The 18,422-nt window shown below is 39.2% G+C and overlaps 2 protein-coding genes across 7 annotated transcripts; both read right to left on the reverse strand.

Moving 5' to 3' along the window:
• Positions 1 to 272: 272 nt before the first annotated feature.
• LOC123866611 (lebercilin-like protein) lies at positions 273 to 7,376 on the reverse strand. Of its 2 annotated transcripts, none has more exons than XM_045908266.1 (7): positions 7,233 to 7,376; positions 5,844 to 6,042; positions 5,416 to 5,480; positions 4,878 to 5,069; positions 4,021 to 4,240; positions 3,236 to 3,373; positions 273 to 2,737 (listed from the first exon to the last, which is right to left on the reverse strand). In XM_045908266.1, exons 1-7 carry the CDS (start codon positions 7,274 to 7,276, stop codon positions 1,778 to 1,780), a joined length of 1,818 nt encoding a protein of 605 aa, XP_045764222.1. In that variant the 5' UTR covers positions 7,277 to 7,376; the 3' UTR covers positions 273 to 1,777. The 2 variants fall into 2 exon arrangements, with proteins under 2 accessions (XP_045764222.1, XP_045764223.1); XM_045908267.1 differs by lacking the exon at positions 7,233 to 7,376 and adding an exon at positions 6,943 to 6,982.
• Positions 7,377 to 7,804: 428 nt separating this feature from the next.
• LOC123866610 (iron-sulfur clusters transporter ABCB7, mitochondrial) lies at positions 7,805 to 18,373 on the reverse strand. 5 transcript variants are annotated; one of them, XM_045908261.1, is made up of 16 exons: positions 18,183 to 18,373; positions 17,992 to 18,094; positions 17,042 to 17,172; positions 16,585 to 16,661; positions 15,719 to 16,437; positions 14,874 to 15,040; positions 14,448 to 14,577; positions 13,730 to 13,878; positions 12,583 to 12,757; positions 11,918 to 12,075; positions 11,373 to 11,536; positions 10,468 to 10,597; positions 9,871 to 9,999; positions 9,214 to 9,360; positions 8,766 to 8,982; positions 7,805 to 8,519 (listed from the first exon to the last, which is right to left on the reverse strand). In XM_045908261.1, the coding sequence occupies exons 1-15, from the start codon at positions 18,333 to 18,335 to the stop codon at positions 8,767 to 8,769; spliced, it is 2,748 nt and encodes a 915-aa protein (XP_045764217.1). In that variant the 5' UTR covers positions 18,336 to 18,373; the 3' UTR covers positions 7,805 to 8,519; position 8,766. The 5 variants fall into 5 exon arrangements, with proteins under 5 accessions (XP_045764217.1, XP_045764218.1, XP_045764221.1 ...); XM_045908262.1 differs by having other exon boundaries at positions 7,805 to 8,982; positions 17,042 to 17,118; positions 18,183 to 18,372; XM_045908265.1 differs by lacking the exon at positions 15,719 to 16,437 and having other exon boundaries at positions 7,805 to 8,982; positions 16,454 to 16,661; positions 17,042 to 17,118; positions 18,183 to 18,371.
• Between the last annotated feature and the right edge of the window lie 49 nt (positions 18,374 to 18,422).

Genomic DNA, 18,422 nt, shown 5'->3' on the forward strand with positions numbered 1-18,422 from the left:
TTTGTATGGAAGCGCTAGGGGCGCGCTACCTAGCGCTACGTTTATATTTTTTTCTCGGTATAATCATCACATCTCTCGAAAATCTGATCTGAGGCCATACATTCCTGATGCAACCTAACCAGCGCAGTAAACACCTTACTTCTACCTCTAGTATAGTTTTCATGACAAAAGTTTCTCCCAAGTTCCCAAGAATTTCGTCTAAACTCTAAACCAAGCAAATGATAACGTTTGAAACGGACGTGAAAACTACGCGTAAAAATAATACACAAAAATCCACAAAAATAGATTTTAATCTCATTCACATAGGTAAATCATTGAATAACAATAAATATAAAGAACTCGACGCTACAAATCCACAATCACACAGATAAATACAAATCCAATCGATCGTGTAAAATATTAGGTACAGGTGAAAATCCCCGGCTCGGCTGAGGCGAGGCAATAACAAACTGAAATAGCTATTGCTTGGGAAACTATCTATTGAATTGATAATAGGAACCTAGTACTTATGTACTGGCAATGGTCGGGGATGTTGGGACTATAGATATCGATTCTTCAATAGATGTTGAGTCCCAACTGGAAAGCACAGCGTTTGTCTTATTAGGTGGTGTTCTCTTCTAAAATGATTACCTATTTGCGGAATACGACTTTAATTGTGATTCGTTTTTTAAACGTTTTTGGTGAAATGGTCATTTGTTATATGTTTTTTGTCAATCATTAGTGAACCCAAACGATGCATTAGATACTGAGACATCTTAAAAAATTAAAAGTTTCGGTACAGTATCTATTGGATATCTTTGAAGTAGGCTCAGAGACTTCAAAGTAATTTTTTCCTGAACAAGGTATAGATTGATAGAGATAAAGTTTTCTGCTCCCTGAATCACTGGCGATTCTTTAACGAATTGAAAAAGTCCGTAAAAGTATAATTGAATACCCCTGATTGCGATTCCAGTTTGAAACTGTACGTGCCAATTGCAACGGCCAGGTGAATCACCAAATTACCGAGAAAGATCCATTTTACATAAATTACTACAACATACACACAACACAATCATTTAAACCTCGTAAAACATACCGATGCAAATGTTTGTTAATACTAAACAAATAATTGTTTCAACATAATTTATGAACGCAATTTCTTCGCAAGATTTAATGCGTAAATTCTGAATGAACGCTTTCTATTCTACTTTAATTCGTGTACAAAAATATCTAATATAGAAATCGTTTTATTCGACCATAAACCATTTTCTATCTAACTTTGGTTTAGTGTATTTCGAATGGCATCATATTGATACAAATACAAATACGGTGTACCAGTGTACTGTGGTTTAAGTATAGTGTGTACAAGCTTACTCTACCGGCTTTGCTCGTGTAGAAGTTCTGAAAATCTTTTCTAAGTGGAGCTTTATGTTCCAAAGAAAATTGGTGGGTCAAAAACTTAAACTCAAGGTTTTAAATCCAGCGGTTTAAGCTATAAAGGTCGATATGTCAGTCAGTCAGTTACGCTTTATATAAATAGATTTAAGTGGGTATAAAATTAAAAATTATTGCCCAATAGTAGGGGTCAAATAGAAAATAGTTAAAGGACCGAAGTATTAGTATAGCTCTAATTGTTCTAAATACAATCTCTAAGGTTACTAAGAGACGTCTACTCTTTTAGACTGTTCCATTCATGAAACAGATCATAAATATTCTAATTCACTATATTTTATCACCATCCGATGAAATAGTCCGTTCGAACGTGCCACCAAAGTTACACGTTAAATAATGCCGTATATCATTTCTTCCCCAGCAAATCTTCAAGCATATCCTGATTACTCATATTGGAATCGCCAAGCAAGCTTGTCCTGGATTCAACACGAGAATTTCTTCTACTTGAAACCGAGCGTTTCCTTGCAACAGGAGGTACGGTGAAAGCCTGTTCTGTAAGCAATTTGAAGTTATCATTCAGTTCAGTGAAAGCTTCTGTTGGTATATCACCTCCACCATTGACAAATTCATTCAATTTATCAACCACTTGCAACTGTTCAACCAATTTATCGCTATTGAACTTGGTTTGAGTGAATTGTTTCATGTGGTTATCAATAACTTTGCTGCTTTTCTCTATATCATGTATTATATCTTTGCAGTATGTTTCAATTGGTTTTCCTGCTACTTTCTTTTCGGTGATGCTAAGCTCGCGTCTTAAAACCGTTTTCTCTCTTTTCTCTCCTTCGTCAGTACTAGTTGCGTTAACTTCAGAACTTGAACTGTCGTAGAAAGAGACAGTAGAACCTCTTCGTCCTCTAGACTTTGGTCGTTCTATCACAACTTCTTCAATTTTTTCTTCAATGGCTTCTTCAATAGATTTCCTTCTCAACGCACTCGGCTTTCTCGATCCTGGTTCTTCGTTATTCTTTATTTTCTTCATCAGTTCTGCTTTCATAGCTTCCATTTTTTTCTGCATTTCTTCAGGAGTTGTATGGGTTAGATCATCATCAATGATCGTAAGGTCAGCCATTCCGTCTTGTACGGTTTTTGCGAGTTCTATCATATCGTCTGGACTCTTTGAGTCTTTTCTGTTTCGGTTTTGGTTTTGGCTCGGCGTGGTGCGTTGGCTGGTGGAAGTTCGGGAAGAAACATATCGTGAGCGAGGTTCGGTGGAGGAACTTGTGTCTTCCTCGTGTGATAGTGAACTGCTTACGTTACGTGAGTTCTCACACAGTTTTGCTAGAAGATTTTGTTCCAATTGCATTACCTGAAAAAAAAATACATTTGGCTTAAAAAATGTGCAATTTCTCTCAGATGCAAATTACTATTCCTATGAGGCGTAAATGTTGCATGCGCTGAACAATAAAACCATTTTCAGTAGTGAAAATGCGAATGATGTAGGCGGCGATTTTTAACTGACTTTATCAAAGGAGGAGGGTCTCAATTGAATACTTCCCATAGTAATTTATAGAAAAATACATTTTTATAATTCCTTTTCGCCTAAAAGGTGTACCGTCAGATTGATCCCATTTAAGGGCGTAAATCTGATGAAAATTTTCGGAGAATGATGATGGAACTCCTCAACGGATAAGAGGGAATGGTATCGCTATCATGTTGTACAGATTACTAAACAGACAGTATATAGGTGTCAGTAACTATGTTGTACATACATTTAAATACAATTTAGAAAAAATTAAATTGGATGTGGTTTTTAAAACTCGATTAGGTATAATAATAGTCTAGTAAAATACAAAATACATCACACATTCGTTCGGTCGTCATTCCCTCTGCTAGCGTCTCGTCCACTCTTGCTGATCGGCCGCGCCATGTTGGTGACGGAGACTCCCTTAGTGGGAGACTTAACCACTCTGCTCGCCGCTGTGCTCAGCATCTTTTCCTTCATCTGCACACAATATGAAGTAGGGATTCTTTTTTTTTTAAATTCCATTACAAGTTAGACCTTGACTGCGATCTCACTTGATGGTAAGTGGCGATGCAATCTAAGATGGCAGTGGCCTACCTTGGAAGGGGTGCGGCGGCTACATCCATATCCTTTATCGGTTTCTACACATCATGTCAGAACGCTAAATCACTTATACTTCGCGGAACGATACTTCGCGGGTACCTATCAACTAGTGGGTACCTCTTGACTGCCTCCCTGGCGGAAGGGTGAGTGCTATGGTGTTATTTATATCATCTTCTTCAGTGTGGTCTTATTGTAGGATCCCGGGTTCGATTGCCAATAGGGGCAATTTGGGACTTTATAAATTGTCTCTGGTCTGGTCTGGAGGGAGGCTAGACCGTGGCTAGTTACCACCTTACCGGAAAAGCCGTGCCACTAAGCGATATAGCGTTCCGGTACGATGCCGTGCAGATACCGATCCTTATCGCTACTTGGTACTTCCATCTTAGACTGCATCATCACTTACTACCAGGTGAGATCGCAATAAAAGGCTAACTTGTATCAGTATAAAATAAAAAAATATAAACTTATATGTTGGCACAACACACGGAGGAAGAGACGCGGGAGGGGGGCACAAAGCGACTTACCTCAATGATAGTGGATAGTTTATCTGCATTATTAATAGCAAGATCCAGGTCGTGCCTGGTGTCCTTATGTTTGTTGATCTCAGCCTGCAGCTGGTGCCTGAAGTTCTTCGCCTCGAGAGCCAGGCGTCTTTGCAGCATGCTTATAGTTTCATTCTGTTGCTGCACTTTTGCTGTCAGTTCCATCACTTGAGCTTGCAGCTTCTCGCGTTCCAGGAGATTCCTTTAAATGTAATTAGAGTAAGTTAAAAAGTTGTTTACGCTCCCAACTTTCAGAAATTGTTTGAGAGTTTTGGTTTACGGAATTAGCTGTTGAACTATGTTGACTTATTAGCTAATACCTTAACAATATAGTTAGTCCAGTATCAGTATAGTTTGTAGCGATACAGTCGCGATACGCACGCGAGTCAGACGCAGCCTGTAGACCTTTGCACACCTGTATAAATTCTAGCTCGCGTTTGAATCGATACAGACGCGCGTGTGTAGCGATGTAGACGCGATGCAAACGCGTTTCTAAAACGCGCGTCACAACGCGTTTAAAAAACGTAGTGTGAAAGGCCCTTAGGCTGCATCATCACTGGCTAGCAGGTCTGATTGCAGCCAAGCGCTAGTCTATAAATAAATAAATAAATAGAACTTAAACAAGATGGCGCGGTCAACCATAATGTTATAAACTCAGCGCCTACTGAAATGTCCGTTAAAAACATAACATAAAAATTACACGACTTTGTTGTTACCTGCTAAGCATATTTCAACTTAAATGTAGAAACAAAGCTTGGTCCTGAGATTAAACTGCATCATTGGGCAAGATCACCAAACGCAATCCAACAAAAGGACAAAGAAAGGAACATGACAGATACCTGTCCTTGCTCAAGTCCAGCAAATGCTGATGCTCGTCCTTCAACTGCTGCAGCTGTAAATCTCTTTCTTTGAGCTTCTGCGCCGCTTCTTTGTACTGCTGCTTGATTTGCTTGTATTTGCTCTGCTGAATACGCATCTCCTCGTTGTGGGAGTTCAGAACTTGGGGAAGCTCTGCGTTTGAGTTCTCGTATCTAAATGACAGCATACTTAATTAGAAGATACCTACCAATTCATTAAATCATAACGGTAAATCGAGTGGCTTAGCGCTGCAAAACGTCTAGCCGCCCAAAATAACCGTCTTGCGATTCTAGACGCGACGCGATGTTGCAAGACTTTGCGAAACATCGCAGCTTTTGTCAATATGTCGTCGCGTGACGCTTCAGACAACATCATGCAGGATCTTAGTATCACAAAGCGTTTCTGTAGATAGATTTCAAAAATCCTCAGGGATTGAGAATCTTTATCTAAGTAGTCCATTTAACAAAATGGGAGACAGGTAAGTAGGTCCTGTTAATAGTTAAAATTATACTCAAGTACCTCTGTAAAGCGATTTCTTGTTTCTTTTGAAGAGCACGTAACACTCGATTTTCGTTGCTGAGCTCCTAAAACAAAATAATACTTTTTATCCAGTTTTTAGATCAGAAATTTTTTTCTTAGGAGCCTGCCTTATAGGAACCTAGGTCAGTCAACATTTGAAAATATGAAAAAATGGGAATTCAATAAGATTAGAAAAATACAGGTGCAAATAAGGTAGTGAGCGTCATTCACAGAACACCAGATTTTGCGGATGTTTGACTCTGTGCGTCGTCAGACAGTACCTACTCGCTGGGACACGCAGTGGTCTCCTTTATTGATGGTCTGGTTGGACATGTCGAGAGGGTGGAGGCGTTCGCGCTTGCCAATATTGCAATATTGCCATAGATGCAACCGTAGCGAGTGGAAATTACTTAGGTATTACATCTTACTTGGAGATGGTAGTGTGCGTCAGCCAACTGGTTCTGCAGCTGTTTGACCCTGTGCGTCTTGGCAGACAGCACTCGCTGCGTGACGTAGCGGTCCCCCTTGTTGAGGGACTGGTTGGACATGTCGAGAGGGTGGAGGCGTTTGCGCTTGTGCAGCAGATTGAGGCGCGAGTTGCTGCTGTAAACGCTCTCGAGAGAATTCCTGGAATTTAAATACATATAGGAGGATACATATAGGTTAGGAGTTTCCCTGAGGGATAAGATCCGAAACGAGGAGATCCGCAGGTGAACCAAGGTCACTGACATAGCCCAAACTATTAGCAAGCTGAAGTGGCAGTGGGCAGGCCATACCTGTCGTAGGGGCGATGGCCGTTGGAGCCGGAAAGTCCTTGAGTGGAGACCGCGTTTAAGCAAGCGTAGTGTGGGACGCCCTCCAGCACGATGGACCGACGATATAAAGCGGCTGGCGGGAAGTGGCTGGAAGAGGAAGGCTGAGGACCGGGTGTGGTGGCGCTCTTTAGGGAAGGCCTATGTCCAATAGTGGACGTCCACAGGCTGATGATGATGATGATGATGGTGATGAAATACATATAGGAAAAAGGAAAATAAAATAATGTGGACGTACCACATTATGACACGAGCTACAAATCGCACCTGCTTACAGCTTACCCATATCTACCTAATTTGGTAGGTTGGTAAGCAGGTAGTACGTATTGTGGCTTTTAGCACAGAATAAAGCATGATAGCCAGCAGACTGCAGTTATAATAAAACCGCTGCTACGTTTCAGCTGAATAGAACCAGGTATAAGTACTTAGGTATAATAGTTCAGATACATAATATTAAGTTTACTTAAGTTATTTATGAGTACTTACTACTTAGGTATTAAAAATAGACTTCTATTTTATTTTATAAGTAGTCACTGGTTTTGGCCCGTGACTTCGTCCGCGTGATATAATTTATAGCCCTTAAGGTTAATGTGGCTGATCTATCAGTGATTTTCAGACTCGGATCATTGACCCCTTAGATGCAGCCATAAGTTCAAATCAAACTCACTAACAAATTTTACCTCTAGTAATAATATTGATATAAGTATAAACCTACTATCAGCCAAGGATTTTTGCAGATAGGACGAGGTCACGCGTTTACGCGCTCCGCATTGCGTTGAGTTACTGCCTAGCTAGTTACCTACCTACTTACAAATAGGTAGGTAGGTACGCTACGTAGTAGGTATCTACCGTATCTACAACAAATCAAATCCCAATCAGCCGGCATTCTGATCACGTCAGTCAAATGTGAACCTGTCTACGAAATCCCTGAGAGTTCTATCATCAAAGTTAGCTATCCGAACTTATTTTTCAAAAAAATACTTAATAAATAAGGTAGATACCCACCTTTGTCGTTGTTTATCTTCTGGCACGAGGCTCAGCACTGACATCCTCGGTAAAACTAGAAAAATTCCATTTTCTACACGAAAAAAGAAAAAATTGCAAAAGCGATATCACAAAGTTATTTTTTAAAACTTCGCGTTGTGTAGCCGTCGCTATGGTAACCGATAAAAAGAGTTTGACATCGGTCACACGATGACATAGTTTGAGGTTTTAATCAATATTTTATCCATATTTGATATTATGCCAGTTATCATTTCCTGTAGTGCCTTGTACACATTGGACCATCGCACTCGGTCAATGCGTTCGGTATATCACTTGCTTTAACGGTGAAGGAAAACATCGTGAGGTGTAAAGGTGTGTGAAACCAATTCGCTCTTTCTCATTCTGAGAGGAGAAACGTTCTTAGTAGTGGGCCGGTGATAGGTTGATCATGATGACAACAAATACTAATTTCGTATTTCCTTAAAATCTCCAACCTAAACTATGACATATCTAAATATATTTCTATCCCTTTCATAATTCTAGCTGCGGAAAAGGAAAGCGCTAAATTTAGTCTTGTTTAAATAAAACACAAGTTAAAACAAAGTAATATTCTTAATTCAACAGTAACTGTACATAGTACCATTAAATATTATCTAGTTATTTACAATATATTATTTTTAATATTACTTTACTAATATTTACTTATTTAAACAAAAAATATTTAATTTAACAATTTCTTTAACTTTTACGTATCACCAAGCGATTTAGCGTTCCAGTACGACGTCACACGAGGTAGATATATTCAGAGTCCAGGGTTCAACTTCCATGAAACCACTCTATTGGAATCTACTTGTAATTCTGCATTTACAATAAATAACAGTACTATTGATTTGATAAAACAATAATAATTACTTGTATATTGGATAAAATATTTGATCCAATATCTCACAATACAACAAATTCTTTGATTTACACATTTCAGTTGATTCACAAAATTCACAAACGTTTTCATGTTTTGGAAAGTTCCAATTATTATTTACTTTATTAAGATCATACTCACAATAAAATCATCGAATTATTACTTTTTCTTACACACCTTCACATCTTGGGTCTAACATTGGTAAAATGTTTTAAGCAAACTTTACTTCAATAACTTGCCACTTTCTGATTGAAATTCCGTTGTGGGGAAAATATTTGACCCAACATTGGTGGAAGGTTTTGAACGATTACATTACTTTACAACGCAACAATTTTCGTTGGACGAAACATTATTAATCCAACGTTGGTAACCAATATACCAACGTGTTACTTCGCGGTCCAGGGAATCAGTTCGCTATCCCGTTTCTCCTGGTTTTGACTTAAAAATACACTTTTAACAAACGTTCAAATTAAAACATTAGGGGTATATTGGAACAAACATTTAACTCAACAATGGTGGAAGATTTAACAACTTAATTACGTCATTTCGCCAATTTCTTAATGAGATTTCGTGGTTGGATTTTGGAGATTTCGCTGTTGGATCCAACATTGGTAACCAATATACCAACGTGTTACTTCACGGTCCAGGCATCGCTTCTCTATTCTGTTTCTCCCACAGCCTATAGTATAAGGATGATTTGTTAGCGATGAGCGAGTTATGGGTGCCCCTCTCAGAAATGGCGCCATTTTCTAGCACTAATATTTCGTCCGCGTCCATAACTGTGGACAGGCGATGTGCGATGCATATCGACGTTCTGCCGATTGTCGCCGCTTTTAACGCTTGGAGAATGGCCTGAAATTGGAACAAACATTAGTCAAAAAGAAAAACTTGCAAAATATATATAAAAATATTTAGAAGAAGAAAATTAAGGACTATTTTCATGTCTTAGGTTAAGTATTTTGTGAAATGAAAATTTGGTTATCTGAGAGTAACTACAACTTTATCTTGGTTATAAAATTTAATCAATTTTGTTAAAATTGACCCTTAGTAGTATTAGTATTCTTATTTCATCTCTATACTCACATGTTCGGTGAGCGAGTCCAAGCTAGACGTAGCTTCATCAAATATAATGATGGGCGAGTCTTTCAGTATCGCTCGAGCGATCGCCACTCTCTGCTTTTCACCGCCCGATAGCTTGAGGCCACGCTCGCCTACTTGAGTTTCATAGCCCTGCAACAAAATGATCGACAGCTTTAGCTAGCAATGGGCGATTCATCCGAAAAACAATCGATTTGTACGATTATCCAATTGTTACTTACGGGCCTGGGGAGACAAATGAATCGATAATTGAATTCATTTGTGCAATTCAAATAGAGTTTAAAAAAATAATCGAATGTATAATCGATTTTTATACCATTGTTTTTATGTGAAAACGAATCGACAGTCGATTGTTTAATTGTTCGATTCATTCGATCGTTTTTACAACAATCGCCCATTGCTGGTTTTAGTCACTGAATTTAACAATAAGTACTTATAAAAGAGCTATTTCAAACAAAAGCTGTATGAGCTAGTGTGGTTAGCTAGCTATTTATAGCATAATTTGCTATAAAGTACCTGATTTTTTGCTTAAAAGCTGGCGATATTTTTAGGACTGATAAACTTACTGACAAATAAATTTGAAGTTTTGAAAGATATCTTAAACGAAACTGTCAAAATCTCAAGAGCTCAGCAAAATTATACCTTAGGCCAAGTAATAACGGATTCGTGCAGTTCAGCCATCTTGCTCGCTTTGTACACTTCCTCCTGCGACTTGGACAGATCTCCGTAGTGAAGGTTGTGGTATATCGTATCGTGGAACAGTACACAGTCCTGAAACGCAACAAAACACCTATTAGAACATTAAAATAAATTAATAATCGCCAACAAACTGGCGGACAGACAGACGGACATGGCGCAACTATATGGAGTTATTAAATACTATGGAACCCTAAAAGACGATTGCCATTGTCGACCTGTCGCGATTTATACATGCACTATTGTTTTCTGTTCCGGATGGAACTTTTCGAATTCTGTTAATGAACAAGTATAAATTAAAAATTTATAACAAGTGAAGGTTACAGTAACTAGAAAAGAGCTGATAACTTTCAAACGGCTGAACCGATTTTCTTGGGTTATAGCTAAGAACACTCTCGATCAAGCCACCTTTCAAACAAAAAAAAAACTAAATTAAAATCAGTTCATTCGTTTAGGCGCTACGATGCCACAGACAGATACACAGATACACACGTCAAACTTAAAATACCCCTCTTTTTGGGTTGGGGGTTAAAAAAGATTTACCTGTGGAACGATGGCAATGGCTCTCCGCAAGCTGACCAAGTCTAGATCCTTGATGTTTTGTCCGGCGATCGTGATCTGCCCGGATTGCGGCTCGAAGAAACGGAACAACAGACGCACCATTGTCGATTTACTGACAAAAAATAATTGATTATTCTTTTAGAATTCTGAATAGATCTGAAACTAAGCCAGGTATCGATTTATCTCTCTCTTATCTATGCCCTAAATGAATAAATTTGGCAAAATTATATTTATTTTAAAAGTTATGGCCCTTGAAAAAACATCTATATTGGGGCAAATTTTGATGCAACTTCGTGCGTAAATAAACTATATATGGAACTAGAAAATTAAAAATGTCATGTCACACTTTATTTTATGAGAATTTCAAATGTCTTAAATTTGTGTAAAAAAATTGTTTTCTTTTGGGAAAAATAGGCGTAACTTCTAACAACGATTTGAATTTTCATTTTGCCGTTTTTGACTAAAAAAATCTGTCTTGTATCTCAAGCAAAATTCATTCACCCGGACCTTTCGATGTGTATGGTTAGAGGGAAAGGTTGACACGCACAGATTAACGCTATTTCCTTCATCTGTGGAAACAGCACTATTTTAGAGCTCTACGCACCAACGAGTTGTCGCTTCCATGAACATGGCTCTTAAAGTTACAATTACTACTACTAATCTATCAAAACTATTTAAATGAAAGCATTAAATTTACTTAATTTTACTTAATTTAATTACATAGACTAACCTACTAACTCCCGCACAAAATTAAAATTATATAGATTATCAGTGAACACTTCATAGGCGAATGTACCATCTAAGAATAATTAGCTGAGTAAGATTGTAAATATGGTGTATGTGTTCCAAATAAAGAGAAAAAAAAAAAAAATTAAAATCTCACTCACCCGCTCCCCGAGCCTCCAACGATACCAATTTTCTTTCCCGCGGGTATGCTGAAGGTGAGGTTGTTGAAGATCGGCTTGCCGTTGATGTATTTGAAGCTCACGTCCTTGAAGTCGATTGTAGCGGTTTTCGCTTCCACTACAAGTTTGCTCGCTTGCTCTTTTTCCTGTCAATAAATATTTATAAGGGTAAAAAATAATTTGGAAAAAAATCTTAACTTTATTCGTTTGCGTGCATGTTTAGCACGCACTAATGTGTTTTATGTGTGAACGTAAACATCATTATGGGCATGCGTATAATATCCTATGGGTGCGTACGTTCGTAAGTGCATCCCTGTTTTGTGTGTAAAACAATTTGTACATTTTCCATGTTAGGGCCTGCACCCACTGTCGGCACGGCACGGCAACGGATTTTCATGCGACATTATACAAAAACAAAGCTGTGGACTGCGGTATACTTAAGCATGCTGTGTCACCAGCATGCGGAATGCCTCTGCCTCCACCGTGCCGTGCCGCCAGTGGGCGCAAACCTTTACAAGTATACTCACTTTGACCCGCGGCTGCACCGTCATAAGAGTGAACATGGTCTGCATGTCGACCAGCGCCTGTCTAACTTCGCGGTACACGGAGCCCAGGAAGCCCAGCGGTATGGACAGTTGAAACACCAGTCCATTCACCATCACCAAGTCACCCACTGTCATATTGCCTTGTGAAGGAAACAAAATCCATCACTACTCAATACTCACATAATAAATGCAAAAGTTTGTTTGTTTGTGAGTTTGTCGGGTTTTCCTTCAATCACGTCGCAATGGAGCAACAAATTGACTATTGATTAATGCAGGTTTTATTCGTGGTTGATACTTTGAAAAAAAAAAAAAGAAAATGGCAGACATGTAGAATAGAATAGAATAGATTTTTATTCAAATAAACTTTTACAAGTGCTTTTGAATCGTTAAATAATTTACCACTGTAAATAGGTAGGTCGGGCTCCATCACACTAATATTATAAAGGCGAAAGTTTGTGCGTATGTGTGTGTGTATGTTTGTTACTGTTTCACGCAAAAACTACTAGACGGATTTGACATTTTTATTTCGGAAAAACAAAGAGTTCCCATGGGATTTGGAAAAACCTTTTACGCGGAAGAAGTGTCGGGCATCAGCTAGTATTAAAATATTCAAACCTCTTTAAAAGTTTGAATGTCGAGAATCTTACCCTGAGCAATTTGATTGGCCGCCATAATCATAATGGCGCTCAGGCCAGCGCTGAAGATGGCGTGTTGGCCGAAGTTCAACAACGCCAGACTAGACGCAGTCTTGAGAGAAGCGTCCTCATACTTCTTCAGGCTTGCGTCGTATTTCTGTAGCTCGTAGTTCTCGTTGTTGAAATACTGCAACACAATGTTTTGGGTTTAAGAATATTCTGACTTTGCTCTGACTTAAAGCCGCGTTTTCACGGGTCAAGTTGTGTGGGACGAGCCAGGTAGTTTGACGAAGTCGTTGTATAAAACTTGTTTACAGATTAATACTAGGTAGGTATCACAAATAATTTAAAATCGGTTTGGAATCTATACATATACCTAATAAAATTGTAGAAAAGTGGTGTCTGTACAATGGAAATATATAAAAAAAAAGTAGCAGGGGTTGTTATTATATCGATGCCGAACCCGAAATTGTAATTTTTTTTTGTCTGTTTGTCTGTGTGTTTGTGCACGCTAATATCAGAAACGGCTTATTCGATTTAGATACGGTTTTCACTAATATATTGTAGTAAGCTTCACTTAACATTTAGTGTTTATTTCCTGTCAATCGGTTCATAAATAAAAAAGTTGTCAATTTAAAGAATCACGGCGAACATTTTTAACGTACAGAGTACGTACTACACGCCTCGCGCCGGAGCGTCCGTGGCTATATAAAGCGCGCTGATTCCGCGCGAACGAAGTCGCAGGCACAGCTAGTACCTAATAAAAATTCTAAAAAGAGAGGTCTAAAAAATTTTAAAAGTCCAAATTTCTAGAATTTTGGTACAAATCTACCCAGGGAGAAGAACAAGTTATTGTCTGACCATTTATTTTGTCAGTTCACTAGCCTCAACTTAATAAGTGTGGTTTTTTCGCAGTTTAAAGCATAATGTAATTACTAGGTACCCATATTATAAATGTACAAGCGTGTTAGTTGGTTCGTCCTTCAATTACATCGCGACGGAGCAAAGGCTCGACGTGATTTTTTACAAGGAATTAGTTAAAGACCTGGAGAGTGACAGGCTACTTTTATCCCGGAAAGTCAATGAGTTCCCACAGGATTTTGAAAACTAAATCCACAATGACGTCATTCAGCTACTCCATAATAATTTTATTTATTACCTTAACAGTCTCATAGTTGATGAGCGAGTCGATGGCCTTATTGCCGGCCTCATTTTCAGCTTTGTTCATGTACACCCTGAACTTAGTCCGCCACTGGGTCACCGCCAGTGTGTATGCCGCGTACACACCCACGCAGCTGAATGCCACGCCTGAGGAAAAAAGTTACATTTTATTCATGAAACTATAGTTATTGTTATCATCATCATTTCAGCCTATTTCCAGCCTACTAGTCCCAGAATGAGAAGGGTTTAGGCTGAATACAAGGTGCTAGATAATGTCTGTAATATCCCAGATAGCTGAGGTTAGCACCGATGTGTAGATGTACCAAAAAATAATGAGCTTTGCATGATACCCGCGGGAGTTATGGGAAGTTACAAGAATTTGATTAAAACTCGAATGTAACAACCCTGCACACAGCTGATTGATCAAAAGACGATCGATAGTAAAATTCTTTCGAACAACCAATTAATGAATTTTGCGCGCGCAATGTTCCGTCAAATGTCAAAACGAAACGTGTAAAGGTGAGTACGCCAAAAAACTATTAGTTCACCCCCTCAAATGAGATAGAGTTTCTTAGCCAGTTTTTGAAAAAAGCTTCTGTTTCAGATATAATGGCTACCAAAGGTTTAACAACTCATATGGCTACAGAACCATATTTTATGCGTATTCTGACACGCATTTTACCCATTTATTTATATTATTCCGTTGTAAATGTTACCTGCAAAAGCCATTCCTCCCTTGAGTCCAAGTATGGAAGACACCAAGGCGAGCTCGAATATTGTGGGCACTATGTTGAACACCATGGCCGATAGCACGAAGTTTATGGCGCGAGAGCCGCGGTCTATTGTCTGTGTAACAATAGAATAACTGGTAATGTGTGGCACAGCTTTCAAAAATAAAAGTTTTTTCTTTCTTTTCATTCTTTCTACAATACAATATTATATCAACTCCGAGCGAGGCTATCCGCTGACGTTACAGAGTTGATGAAGTGAGTGTATGTCCATAGAATTTCATGTAAAGAATACTAAACGCGCGATGTCGGAAAAAATACCTAAGTAGAGAACCCTTGGTGCGCGAGTCTGACTCTCATTTGGCCTGTTCTTTAATGACGGAATCTGAGCAAGTCGGAAAAAATAATAGTTACTTTCGACAAGGCCCCAGTCTGTCTGCCCAAATGAAAGCTGAGGTCCAAGTTGTGTATATGCATGAACACATTGCAGGCTAGTTTCCTGATGGAATGCTGAGCCACTTTAGCAAACACAGCGTTTCTTAGCTCGTTGAAGCCTGCCGCTGTTGCTCGGGCAATACCATCTGAAATGAAATATGAAGATTATTTTGAAGTGAAACTTAGTTAGGCGCAACTTGTGACTAAGCTTGAGATCACTGTTAAAAAGTGACAGCGCTATACCACTGACATGAATCTGTCTCAATTTAACTGAAACTTAAGTCTAAGCAAAGTCAAAGTGCGCTCTACAGATTTCAACTTAAGGTCGTTATTTTACTGTATGTTTTAATGATAACTAATCCGCAAGTGAATAATGACTTCAAAGTCTCCTTCAAATTTGCCGCAAGGTGGCCGCTCGGAGGCAGCGCTGCTTTGTAAATCCATATAATTTCGTAATTAATTATTATCACCACTGTATCATACAAATTTAACAATTTCAACCACACAAATAAACCATCAATTGTACCTACTTTGAATAAATGACTTTGACTTTGACTTCGATCGATGAACTGACGCGCGCTTATAGCGCGCATTTTTATTTATATGGATTTACAAAGCAGCGCGGTTAACCTCATCCACCGCGTATTTGAACAGGAACGGCCTGTCACTATACTCACATCCAACCCACAAGCTGAAGGCAGTGGTCCCCAAAGCTTGCGGCACCGTCGCCATCCCCAACAACGCGTCACCAGCCGGCGTCACCGTCAGCTGGTTAACCTCATCCACCGCGTATTTGAACAGGAACGGCCTGTCACTATACTCACATCCAACCAACAAGCTGAAGGCAGTGGTCCCCAAAGCTTGCGGCACCGTCGCCATCCCCAACAACGCGTCACCAGCCGGCGTCACCGTCAGCTGGTTAACCTCATCCACCGCGTATTTGAACAGGAACGGCCTGTCACTATACTCACATCCAACCAACAAGCTGAAGGCAGTGGTCCCCAAAGCTTGCGGCACCGTCGCCATCCCCAACAACGCGTCACCAGCCGGCGTCACCGTCAGCTGGTTAACCTCATCCACCGCGTATTTGAACAGGAACGGCCTGTCACTATACTCACATCCAACCAACAAGCTGAAGGCAGTGGTCCCCAAAGCTTGCGGCACCGTCGCCATCCCCAACAACGCGTCACCAGCCGGCGTCACCGTCAGCTGGTTAACCTCATCCACCGCGTATTTGAACAGGAACGGCCTGTCACTATACTCACATCCAACCAACAAGCTGAAGGCAGTGGTCCCCAAAGCTTGCGGCACCGTCGCCATCCCCAACAACGCGTCACCAGCCGGCGTCACTGTCAGCTGGTTAACCTCATCCACCGCGTATTTGAACAGGAACGGCCTGTCACTATACTCACATCCAACCAACAAGCTGAAGGCAGTGGTCCCCAAAGCTTGCGGCACCGTCGCCATCCCCAACAACGCGTCACCAGCCGGCGTCACCGTCAGCTGGTTAACCTCATCCACCGCGTATTTGAACAGGAACGGCCTGTCACTATACTCACATCCAACCAACAAGCTGAAGGCAGTGGTCCCCAAAGCTTGCGGCACCGTCGCCATCCCCAACAACGCGTCACCAGCCGGCGTCACTGTCAGCTGGTTTACCTCATCCACCGCGTATTTGAACAGGAAAGGCACTGTCACGTTCATCACTTTCGCACCAAACAGGAGCGAGAGGGATAGCATCACTCTGTTCCTAATCATTGCATTGTCCTACAAATAGGCAGATCATCGTTAAATATATCTGATACCACAGAGTCAAATCCAATTGCATGATTTCAATAATTACTAATAAAATTGTTTTCAATATCAACAAAACACATAAAATTCAAGGTGCCTATAGAATAGATAGATCAAGTCATAGTGAAAGTGTACAGATAAATCAGAATCCAGATACCGCAAGCGAAAGGTCCCAGATTTCATACATGCAAATATTTAATAAATTCTAAGCAAATAGAAAATAATAATTATTTTATCATGAAATATACACATGAACAAAGCAAGCTTAAAAAATTCTTGAATTTTACAGAAAGTGTACTGAAATGCATTTCCCTGATTAAGAAATCACTTTTAATAGACTCAAAATCTCTCACCTTAGGCCATACATACTCCAGCATCCCTCTGACCATGTCACTCCCCGATACAGGTTTGGCATCTCCAAGGTTTATATCTTCTCGGGACAAAACAGATGCGCCTGGATGAAAGCAGTCTCTCTTTTGGATCCCTAAGGACGGGACACCATATCAGGATATAGTATAGGGATAGAAGTGCTTTGTATGGGATGGGGATGATAAAAAAGGGATGGACAAGCTGGAATAAACTAAGTGGGTGAATGCAGGATAGAGATCTGTATCAACCAGGCATTAAGAACACAAAATGACAACAAAAGCATCAAATTAGTAAATGTAAATAAAGATGCAATAAGTGATGTATCTAAGTAACTAATGTTCGATATTACTAGTTAAAACAACTAACTAAAAATGTGTATCTAAGAGTTAAAATAAGCAGTTATCAAAATTATACTGTAGGGAAATGTTATTAACAAATAAAAGGTGAATGCTTCTTTTATTTTAAGTTAAATATCTACAGATTAACTCTATTTAAATGTAAATTTAAGTATATTAAGTGTAACTTTAATCTATAACTTGTAGTGTCAATAAGTGGTACTCAGAGGTAAATTAATAATTGATAACTAAGTATGCACCACAAATGCTTCTTTAGTTTTTAAATGGGAGTTTTTCAGTCTTACTTTAATAAGTTTATTGAACTATGTCTTAGGAATCACATCCTAGTGTGGTTGCAACTGGTAAGTTTTAGAACCAGAAATTATACTTTAATTAAGTATTTAAGTAAATATGTTTTATCAGCTGATTAAACCAGTTACTAATAAACCATCCTTAAATTCTTTTAACAGATAAAACATAAAATTCACTGCAAGGTCAACGTCAACTTACGCAACTTCAGTTGGCAAACAATTCGCAACATATATACCAGAACTGAAATTCAGTCAAATACGTGTTCTAAGAACTACTGCAAGACTTACCAACTGGAATTTTCCCTGTTTTGGGCTTATTAGCCAAAACCGCCGCCAAAACATTCTTTGCCGAATCTTGACCAGCATTGCTTGGTGTTTGCGAAGAATAAAACTGCAAAGTAACACACGAAAATTAACTAAGAAAAGAATTCAAAGAAAAAATCATCAGATCACATCATTTTCAGAACAGTTTTTAGTACCCTGAAGTAGCTTGCGGCAGCGCATTGGTTACAAATAATATTGAACTGTGGCTTGTTGAGAATCACTGATTTATTTGAGAACGTTTTGGTGTATTTTACATGGGTTTTTATTAATTTATCAAATCTCCTGTTTGACAAAAGCACTGCCGCCATGGTTTGGTCGTTTCTTAACTGACAGTGACATTGATAGCTCCGACAAAAACATTGGCCGCAGCTGATTATCTATAGTCTATGCCCATT

The sequence above is a fragment of the Maniola jurtina genome, chromosome 7 (genome assembly GCF_905333055.1).
Source record: "Maniola jurtina chromosome 7, ilManJurt1.1, whole genome shotgun sequence".
NCBI lineage: Eukaryota > Metazoa > Arthropoda > Insecta > Lepidoptera > Nymphalidae > Maniola > Maniola jurtina.